General features: G+C 39.7%; 1 protein-coding gene across 1 annotated transcript; it reads right to left on the reverse strand.

The window, feature by feature from the left end:
- Nucleotides 1-270: 270 nt before the first annotated feature.
- On the reverse strand, nucleotides 271-1,540 carry LOC118485849. Its single transcript, XM_035982341.1, has 2 exons — nucleotides 1,348-1,540; nucleotides 271-1,265 (listed from the first exon to the last, which is right to left on the reverse strand). Exons 1-2 carry the CDS (start codon nucleotides 1,538-1,540, stop codon nucleotides 271-273), a joined length of 1,188 nt encoding a protein of 395 aa, XP_035838234.1.
- Nucleotides 1,541-11,699: the final 10,159 nt, after the last annotated feature.

Below are 11,699 nucleotides of genomic sequence, written 5' to 3' on the forward strand. Positions count from 1 at the left end.
TTAATTAAAAATGATATTATTTGAATTATAAAAATTAAAAATGATACAAACTTTATAAATTAAAAAAATTCTACAATTTACAAAAATACAAGTTTCCGCTTAATCTCCGATAACATTTAAACTCGGTTCTCTGTCTTTGTCTGGGTCTGATTTAGGATTGATTAACTCGTAGTAGTGCTGTAACCGCGGTCTATACATTTCTTCCCACCGTTTCGCAGCTATTGATCGATGTGTCGACCACAACGGGGTCGCTAAAGGCATGGGGTAGTCTCATTCCAACTTAACATGTATGAAGTGTCCCCCGTCAACATGTACGAGCGTTATCGCTTGAGGTCGTGGATCTAGTGGGGCATCCATTAATGGGAAGATGGTAGTGCTCCATTCGTTGCTTAGCACGTGGAGGACAATATTATACCTTTGTGCTACGAGAAGCCCTACCTGGGGCATTTCCATCCAGTGACTTGGACCACACCCTTTCACTGAATGCCATTCGATGCTTTTACATATTCGTTTAAAGTCTCCTTTGTTATATGTTTCGAATACATGCTTCCAACACGACTCGTTATGGTCAATCTCCAGTAGTAAATCTCTTCGAATATTGGGCCATACGTGTTCCGTAAAACCTAACCCGACAGCCACAGACCTGTACCCACAATGACCGTCTGGGGTCACATCTTGTGTACGCGATATGTAAGAGTGAAACTCTGATGGAATTTGATTCTTAAACCTCTTAATGCTTAACAAGTGCTCGTCCCCCTTTATTAATGGAAAACCCTTATCATCCCGTGTCTCCTTCTTTTTAGAACTTGTTGAACTGTTTCGTTGCATTTTAGGTTTTTCAGACTTCACAACCGAACCAGTTCCATGAGAGCCCTCTGATGGTACGTATGAGTTGTGTCGGGGTAAATCGTACCTATGTTTGGGGGAAGCGGTATATACGTTGTTGTCCTCGCCATAGGAGCTGTATCTCGCAGCTTCGTCTAACCTCGCAACTTCATCTAGCCTTTCTTGTACTTTCTTTGATGTAGGCCGACCACGAGTATTTTGCTGGACGATCGGTGGTTTCTTGGTTGACGATTTCGGGGTGAAGACCGCTTTTATCTTTGAAAGCATACTCTTTTGCTGAATGGGGGACTGCGCCTCTAAATGTTGCCGCACATTATTGAGCTCTGCTACAATATCGACTTCCTCGTCTACCAGTTTACATGGGAGCAAGTCAAGCTTACGCCAGAATACATCTATGTCGTCGAGTTGTATCATACGCCCTGCACAGTTAAGTTAATACGGTGTGAGAAACAGCGAAATCGTACAAAATAACAAAAGGTTTGTGGTTTTAATATTTTTTACCTGTACGTTTGTAGTTTTCCAGCCTACAAGCACACGACAATCCACAGCTAAGCCACATATGGCAACCACATGATGCGTTAAGTTTCCGCAACACCTCCAGCTTCCTCATTAGCTCTTTTGCCAGCAAATTAAGTGCTTCATGGGAAACCTTTCCACGTAGGTTGTCCAACAGCGGGTGTATGTGGTGGTTCATCGTTTTTTCGATGCTCTAGGTGAAACTTTTTTGTATTTCATCGTACTGAGTTTCAACTATATCAATGACGCATCTTGCTATTCGCACCAATGAACTCCCGTGCGTAATGTATCTTTTTAAATTTGCGTGCTGGCTCTCAACTCTGTTGGTGGTGCGCTGACCAAAGTTGCGACACTTATCGGTCCACGCATAAACGAACATTTCTTTATAGTCTTTGAGCCAGTTTTCGTAGACGTAATCATAGACACCAGCAAAAATAAAATAATGAAATGTAAAAGCGTGTGTAAAATATAATAGATTAGGCGAGTCGTTTGTTGAAGGAACACTTACTTTCTCGGTTGGCAACCACGAGTCGGTTATACATCCACAACCTGGACAAATGGCATGTTGTAGAGGTTTGTTTTGTAGGTCGCGTCGATCAACATCACGTGCGGGAATGCACGCCACATAGTGATTGAATAAGGATGAACAAAGAAAATCTCTGTTACGACATCTGTTTTGGGTTCCTGTCGGGTGTCGTAAATGAATCGGTGGTCATGCAGCAGGCTTTCTAGTGCCTGCATAGGAGTCTTTACGTCCATTAGTGTCGCTCTAGTTTTTTGTACCGCATTTTGCACGTCTTTCGGAACATGCAGGCTGTCAGGGAACTACTTTCTTAGGGTTTGAAATATGATACGTGGCTCCATGTTTTGAGCAGTTAGCTGCTCCACTAGCTTGTATTCGGCTTCAGTAAATCTTCGCACAAAAGCGTGGCCCAACAGACTCGTCGTAGGTTCGTGGTTATGGTTCGCGTTGTCCACTTGTAACTCCCACGTGTCATTCGTCACGTACCGGATGGCGGGTAATGAAAATGGGCAACCGATTTTTTTGCTACTAGCTTTCCTGACTGTTGCTTTACTACGGTGCTCACCACTACGGGCGCACACAAGCCATACCATCCCAGTAGTACCGCTAATATTTTTGATCGGCGGGTAACAATTACGTAACCATACTCCTTTCCCGTTTCTTGTACCCAATTCTTCAAATCAGTTAGATACATGAAACCCTAAAAAAAGTTACGTTAATAATAATAAAAATAATAATAATAATAATAATAATAATAATAATAATAATAATTATTATAATATAATTGAAACTCATACCTCAGAGACTAATATGGTCATTATTGAAACTATTTTAACTATTTTAACTGAATGGTTTAACCAGGTTAACTTTCATATAAAGATTTCTTCTTTAAAAACTAACTCAGTTAGCATACTTAACTAAACAGTAGAGGGACCATTTGTGTCAATTTTCGTAACTTCAGGGACCATTTGTGTCAATTTTCAAAACCTCATGGACCATTTGTGTCAATTTTCAAAACTTCAGGGACTATATTTGTAAATTTGAAACTTCAGGGACCAAAGTGTAAATATATAAAAATCGGTAAAAAGGGGTATTCTTTAAAGAACCGGTCCTTGTAAGGATCGAACTCGTGACCTCTCGTTTAGAACCGCAACGCCTTAACCAGTTTATCCTCCTACTAGGAGCTGTTAGAATATGAAACTTAATTCCTTATATACACTAGTTAGGATTAATATAATTATTAATTAAATTCAGAAAACAAAAAGGGTTTTAAACCCAAACGAACCGGACAAGGACGGGACTCGAACCCGCGCCTTCCCGCAAACAAAACAACGCACAAACCAACTGGGCTACCAGTTGGGATATGTTAGAATATGAATTTTTATTATATTAAATTCTTTAGATTATAATTATAGTATTTTAACAATAATAACAATAATAATATAATAACAACAATAATAATAATAATAATAATAATAATAATAATAATTATTATTATAGTATTTTAACAATAATAACAATAATAATAATAATTATAATTATAATATTTTTAACAATAATAATAATTATTATTTTAATGTGATACCTCATTTATTTGAAACGGATTGCCCGGGGTAGATGGTTCATAAAGTGATGTGTTACGGGGCTCATAACCATATCCACCATGTTTTTCGTATCCACTGTAGCCTCCGTATCCACCGTATCCACCTTCACCCCCAGATCTATCGTATCCACTGTATCCATCTTCACCCCCGTATCCACTGTAACCACCTTCACCCCCATATCTATCGTATCCACTGTAACCACCTTCACCCCCGTATCCACTGTAACCACCTTCACCCCCGTATCCACCTTCACCACCGTATCCACTGTAACTTCCGTATCCACCTTCATCCTCGTATACCCCGTAACCCGGATACGATTGTTGCGTCGTAATATGGTTCATCAACAGGTGCATTCTCAGCACCGTATCATCTTTGTTGCACGTACGGAGATTCATACCCATATCCGTAATCTGGATACACTTGATGCGCCGAGTAATTTGGTTCATCAACAGGTGGAGTGGGAGTCTTGTTCAAGTCTGGCAACTGTGTTTTTTGATCAACAGGGACTCCAGACACAACCTCCTCCTCCTCATTGGCAGCATTTGCTCCCCATGTGTCGTTAGAATAGCGATTACCGAAATAATTATCGTTCCAAAATGATGACATTTTAACAAGGTTGAACAAAAAACAGAACAAATAATTTTGGTTTAGTGTGTAAATTGTTTACTGAAGAAGATGATGAAAAAGAAAGCCTGAAGAAGAAGATGAAAAAGAAAGCAGAGGAGATTGAATTCGAATTGTGAACAGATATGAATGGATGGATAAATAGACTTTCATGTGACACTTCAATAGGCAGCGTATTGCTCTCTACTCCCCGTATTACTTTATTCACGTGCCTGGGACAACATCGTATCGGTGTCAAATCAGTCTGACATACGCTGCGTATTGACCACTACGCAGCGTATAGGGTTACCTCCATACGCTGCGTATTGATCAATACGCACCCTATGTCAGACTGATTTGACATGGTACTAGGTTTGACTGTCTGGTCGTGTACCTACCCCTTACATACGCTGCGTATTGACCACTACGCAGCGTATTGAAGTAACCCTATACGCTGCGTATTGGTCAATACGCAGCGTATGCAAACCCTAAGTGTGCAGATAGCCTTCCTTAGTGTGCAAATAGTGAGAGCCAATATTAATCAAGAATGCTTTCCCTCACGGAAGGACCTTAACGGGTTAGATGGTGTTGTTATGAATTCTTGACATAAGTTGTTAACTTTGTTAGTAGTTTAGGCCAAAATTGCTTTCTTGGTGAATTTATGTTCAAGAGTTGTAAAATGAACTCGGTTGTGATTTAATCTAGTTTATGCTTGTCTCGGTGGTTACATTGTGTTTATCGGTGTCACTTTCCTTGATTAAGTGAAGTTAGAAAACTCCTAACGGATGACTAACTTATTTTTAGGGGATTTTCATAGACATTCATTAATAGGGCGTTAAAGAACAATTTTAGGTGGTTAAAGTGTGTTTATCATTTTAACTTTCCAAAGAGTTGTCATGTTAGGATTCCCGAAAGGGATACCAATTGTCTTTGAAAAATGGAAAATTGATCAAGTGTTCTAGTGGCAAAACCGACTTAGTTAACATGTTCCGGTTGTTCGTAAAGCAAGGCTATTTATTTGGAGTCTATTATGTTTTAAAGATATATGTTTAGTTTAAAAAAATTATCCACTTATCTTTTTACCGATAATTTATTGACGAAGGTTTTGTATTATTGCATCTGCCCGCATCCTTGGATCGATACTTGGTTCTTACCGATACTTTACTACATATATGACGGGGTACACTTGCCCTTTCGTGTGTGTTTTAATGTTGAAGTATAAATCATTTTTATAAATTTAAAACCGAATCGTGTGTAAAATTCACTGTAAAAACATGTATATACACGCACACGTCAGCATGATTTCAACATATACTTGTCTAGGGTTTACCCCTAGACACTATATTGCTCCTATTTCATCTATATAACAAATATGCAACCATAAATTTCGAATTCTCTAAGTTCACTCGGAAATTCAACTAGAGATTTCTCATGAAATTCGCATACCTTGTTGTCACACCCCAACCGATGGCGGAATCATCGGGGCATGGCACTGAGCGAAACAGATTGTCCAGAAGTTTCCATACTAACTATTAATATTACTCAGTTAAATGATACGTACCATACCGTATCCCAAATAAGAAAATAAATTATTACAGATAACAACCAGTCAAATATTTATGTTCCGACAACTCAGATTTAAATAAAATAGAACTATAGATATTGTTTCTGCTTCTAAAGACCCCTAGATTGACTGCTACAGACAACTATTTGTTGGGGGCCCTAGACGCCTTGTTCTAGCCTCGCTTCCCTAGCAAGAATGCATATTAAACACCTGTCACATACGTTAAAATAAAGTCAATACATATAATGTAAAGGTGAGCATACAAGTTTGATATAACATATAGCGTTCGAAATAGTTTACGCATAACCAGCACGTACACAGAGGAAAACGAAGCATGTTAATTATCGACATGGATCTATCGATACCAATGACTACGGGTTGACTGTCCGAGACAGTTCACAATAGTTTACGCCTTATTCTAGCCTCGCTGGGCACGGCCCCGTGCCTGTCTGACACTCTCTCTCTTCATTAATTGTAATTCACAATTACAATAAATGCGCCTGCAGCACTCTGACCACGCCCCCGTGTTCGCTGGGCACGGCCCTGTGGTGGGCAATAGAAGCTTCTATAGGTTTGTCTTTTCTGCTGCTTCTTGGGCACGGCCCCGTGCTGGCTGAGCACGGGGCGTGTTCAGTCTTCTGGTATCTTTGTTTTGCTCGGGAGGATGTTGTCGAGGGGTAGGGCAATCCACTTTTGTTCCTTTTCTTGTATTTATGTTAGATTTTGCTGTCTTTTTGCTAATTTGAGCTCATTTAATCCTGAAAATACAAAAGGAAGACAAAAGCACACTTTTTCCAACATTAGTACTAAAAAAGGGTTAGTTTTATGCCACAATTGATATAATTTATATGTTGCATTTTGCGCGTATCAAATACCCCCACACTTGAATCTTTGCTTGTCCTCAAGCAAAACTCTTTATAATGTGGCTTTATTCACTCCCAAATGGAATGGGTAGAAGAGAAGGTTTTTGGGCTTGTCATAGAGTGTCGGGATTTTCCAAGATCGTTTAGGTTTTATTTTTATTTATTTACAATCCTATTCGTCATGATTTATTAAAAACATTTCATAAGATAAATTATTTATTAAGGCATAGCATACCTTTTTAAAATTCCATTTATATACAAGTTCACATACCTCACGGGGAAATCACTCACACTCGGCCGAAGGTGTATTTTTAGTGAATCACTCGAGAGCGGCATGAAACTTATTCCTACCATAAGCTTGCCAAGCAATCAATCCTCCTCCTTTTTAACTTTATACCTTTGTAAATATCAAGAGGACTTTTTGGGAGAAGGGTTAGGCTTGGGCTAAAGGTGGGTGGTTGGGTTAGTGGTTAGTAGAAAAGGGCGAAAGGCGTAAAAAGCGTCGGTTTTCATAAAACATTTTGTTTTTGTGACTTTTTATTTTTTCAATGAAGTATTTATTCAAACAAACCTTTGGTTGAGGAGCTTTGTTTGTTTATTTCTAACTTCATCATAATTTTTTTTAAGGAAAGTCACACGAAAACCGAGCTTTGTTACTAAAATAAGGGGTTTAAAAAATGAAAAAGGGGTTTTGGTGGGTAAAAGGGTTTTGGGTTAAGAAATGAAAAGGTTTAGGCTCAAAGGGGTTAACTAGGGGGAATTTTTTTTTGGGGTAGGTGAAAAGAAAAATAAAAATAATGGTGTTGAAAGAAAAAGGGTTAGTCCTAATGCCCCCATCATTTACTTACTTAGGTTTAAGTTGGTAAGGAACGGGAATGAATTATCGTGGCAAGTTCTAGAGTCGTAAGAACCAAGCGGCTATTCACACAAGAAACGAAAAAAATGAGCATTTAGTGTAAAGATGTATATTTGTATGCTCAATAAAGGCTCAAAACTCACTTTTGTGGGAATGGGTTTTTATGTGATCAAGTATATATAATCAAATTTTAACTAAGCTTGTCATGCCGTTTCATAATTTTCTTATGTTGGTTCTTTTTATCACGACGCTATCGGTTGTAAACTTATAAAAATATAACCTTGTTAGAATTAGAATTCCCAACTTATACTTAGACAAGTAGAAAAAATCGAAAATTTTTGAAAAAAAAAATTGGGGTGAATAGCGGTTCCAATTGAGTTTTGTGTAAGGCTTGTTATTAGGACTTGCAAAATTCAAGGTTTTAGCATCCCCCCACACTTAAATTACACATTGTCCTCAATGTGTCCCAAAAATAATATTTTAGGTTGATTGAATGTGTAAAATTGTGTTAAAAGAAAAATTTTATGTTACTGGCAGTCTGTACACGGCCCCGTGGAGACCGGGCACGGCCCCGTGTTCAGGTGCCAGTAACAGAAATTAGTGAAAAGAAACAGAAGTCTGGGCAAAGGGGCGTGTTCAGTGGACACGGTCCGTGTCCAGTTACCTGAACTGGGCAGTTTTCTCCAGGGCGTTCAGCACGGGGCCGTGTTGGCTGGACACGACCCGTGCTGAGCTTACTGTAATGAAGAAATTGTTGTCGGATGGCCCTGTTTTCGTGCATGGGGCCATGTTTCTCGTTTCCCTTGTTATCCTTGACCATCCCGGGTGTGTTTTATTTATTACAACACCATCCAAGCCTTAAAACCATCATTTCATTCATAGAGAGAACTACACAATATTCCTAGAAAAGTAAAAAGAAATAAAAGCGAAAAAACCTTAACTAAATAGGTCAGGAGGTACACAAAGTTATCATAAAGAGTTCTATTTCTTTGTTGAGAAAATTTTCGGAATAGTTTCCCGATGTAGTAGGACTCTTGGCCGATGGTTTTCTTCCTAGATGTTGTTAAAGCCATTCTTCTATCTCCCTTGAGAGGAAGAAGGCAGCTTCATTTTCCTCAACATCTCGCGGAGGTGGGGGAACACCCACCGGGACTCCTTGCACTATCTCTTGCGGAGGCTCCGGGTGTATGGCGTACCATTCGGCGGGTATGATGACTTTGGGGACCACGTTCCATGCCCTTTGGGTTATTATAGGTACCAAAGGAGGAGAGGCGAGAAGGTTCAACCTCTGGTGCAAGAGGTTTACTTCTCGGAAACACCCTTCCAGTCCCACCGTTAGATGGTTGATACGGTCGACCAATGCTTCTTCCACCCCCGTCATTTCATCAATAGCCTCTCTTAGGGCGTAAACATGGTTTACAAGAGAGCCTTCCGCCATTGATGATCTCCTCCCCTGTCGGTTATTTCTTGATGAAGACGTTCCGCTTGTCCTGCTCGCCATTTCTGGGGAAATAGACCGAAAAGAGCTCAATTTTTACGAAACAGTACCTTGGACACGGCCCCGTGCTCGCTGAGCACGACCCCGTGTCCAGCTGTCTACAGGTTTTTAGATCAAGGAATCTTGGAGTTTTAAATTATTTTCATGGTTTTTAGTCGAGTTTTAAGCACAGATAATTTAAAACAAAGTTACATAACTTATTTTGAGTAAGATCCCTTGGATAGTAACCTTACAAACTTCACACTAAAGGTTGGAATCATGGAGTTTCCAAGCTTTAATGGAGGAAATGGTTGAAAAATTGAAAGAGAAGGCAATGAATAAAAATGGAAAAGACAAGATGGTTCTTGGGATCCTTCTTTTAGAACTTACCTAGGATAGTATGAGTGAAGATCCCAGGAATCTCTGTCTTTTGAAGTAGTAAAAAATGTGCAGGACTCAGGCTGTATTTAAAGAAAACGACAGCGCATTGGACACGGCCCCGTGTTGGTTGGACACGGCCCCGTGTGCAGTTAAAATCCTGACACATTTTGTCCGTATTCTGACAAAATCAGAAGAGAATCTTCTAGGTGGACACGGGGGCGTGCTGACCTGGACACGGCCCCGTGTCTGGAAGCTGTCTTATGGAGTTTCTCCATTTTCTAAGGAACTTATTTGTATTGGGTGGTTCCTTACTAGTTGGAACAATCCCAAAGTGCCTAAGATACCTTAATTGCTCTAGACTAAGACGAGAACGCAAGAGGTTGTCGGTGAGGGTAATTCCTATGTTTATTTTAGGTGGACAAGTCCAACCCTTTTCCGGGCTCTCGTTAAAGAAGGTATATGCCGAATCGCTCAGGTCTATGTATGCACCGAACGAAGTCGATGGAGAGTCCTTCACGGCACAAGGGACGACTATCACCCATGTCTTTGCTAGATATGAAGGTAAGATTGGAAACAACGAGGTTGTTTGCATGCGATCCCAACACTTCTTCTTGGTTATCGTCTTGGGATGAATCAATAAAATCCTTCCTAAGCTCTTTTAACCAATTAAGAATTAGATTTTCTAATTGAATTAACTCGTTAAGGAGCATTTCTCCTAGAATATCTGGTTGGGCGCATTCGAGGGAGAGATATTAATTATTTTTACTTTCGCCCCTCTTAAGGTTATAAGGAGACGATGGGTCTATATAGTGGGGCGTATAATTTAGAAAATAACATTCTAGTTCTTTATGGTTGCCGCCACATAATCGACACCACATACCATAAGAGTTCCGAAAGTAAAAAGAATTACCATCACTCATGTTTGTGTCAGAAATTACCAACCGTGGGGATCTAACGGTTCTGTTTTCAGTAACTGAACCTTGGGCACGGGGGCGTGTTGAGTGAGCACGGCCCCGTGTTCAGCTTACTGTCTGACTTAAAACAAGATTGCCAGTTCCAATGATTGGGCACGGGGCGTGTTCAGCGGGCACGGCCCGTGCTGAGTTCTGCAGAAGCTGAAAAACTAAAGAAATCCTAAAAAAAATAAAAAGAAAGAAAAAAAATGATTAAGCCGTTGATTCCTAACTTTCTTAAAATCCTTGTGTCCCCGGCAACGGCGCCAAAAACTTGATGCGTGTTAGTGTGTATATGTTTTAGGTATATATTTTAAGCCCTTTTTACACTTTTTAGCCAAGTTTTAAATTTATAAAACACGATATTTACTAACACTAAACACACATATGGGCAAGTGCACCCATCGTGGACGTAGTATAGTGTTGGTAAAATACCGAGGTCGTCCAACGACACAAGAGCTTTTAGTACCGGTTTATCCTCAACGTCTAATCAAAACAAAATGTTAGAAAAGATTTTAAAACTAAGAAAATAAAACTAACTAAAATGCTGAAAAATAAAAAAAAACAGATAGACAAGATGAATCACTTGGATCCGACTCGTGTGTTAGTATAACCTTTGATTATTTTTGCACTTTTGCACTTGTTTATGAGATTATCTTAGTTATTGTAGTAGGCCCCTCTTTTGAAGGTGACGTTACCCTCAACCCAGTAGTTTGAGTCAGCAAGGATACAATCCTAAATAGCCGGGTTATAGTATTAATAGTAGTTTAACTTATGAGGGGATCAAAGAGTTTGGACCCCCGCCATCCAACCTTTGGGTATTGAAGGAGGTCCTACTAAATTTGACCCAGGTCCCTTGCAGGATCTCTAAACGCTGAACAACGGCAAGACTCTTACCAAACCGTTCCCTTAACCCCCGACCAGGTAGCCAACATACCTCCATATAGACCGTGGAGATATGAATGGTGAAAATCTGTTATTTTATATAGACAGTAAAATAATGCCAAGACACCACGGATAAAGGATAAGAAAGAATAATCTTCAACATAAGAAACTAGTTATTAAAGTCATTAATACAAAACCAATTAAAAAGTGCAAAAGATTAAAAATAAAAAGTATTATACTAAACACTTGTCTTCACCAAGTGATGTAAGAGACTTAGGCAAACATGGCCTTGATTGTCAAGAACTCTTACGATCAATCTTGGATCCCGAGACGACTCACACACTCTATGATGGACAATGGATGATGGTGGTGGATGATGGTGTTGTGATGGTGGTGGGTGGTGGATGAAGTGTGAGAGAGGTGGTGTGCCAAGGGATGAGTTGAAATGACTCCAAGCACTCCTATTTATAGGCTGGGCACGGCCCCGTGTGTCACACCCCAAAATCCACACGCGGAGTACCACCGCTTGGAGGCGTGAGATGACCAGGATCAAGCCATCAATCATATTGAACATAGTGAATAATAATTTAAGTAGTTCGCAAAACCCAATTCAATACAATTGATGTTC

Source organism: Helianthus annuus, chromosome 13 (assembly GCF_002127325.2).
Source record: "Helianthus annuus cultivar XRQ/B chromosome 13, HanXRQr2.0-SUNRISE, whole genome shotgun sequence".
NCBI lineage: Eukaryota > Viridiplantae > Streptophyta > Magnoliopsida > Asterales > Asteraceae > Helianthus > Helianthus annuus.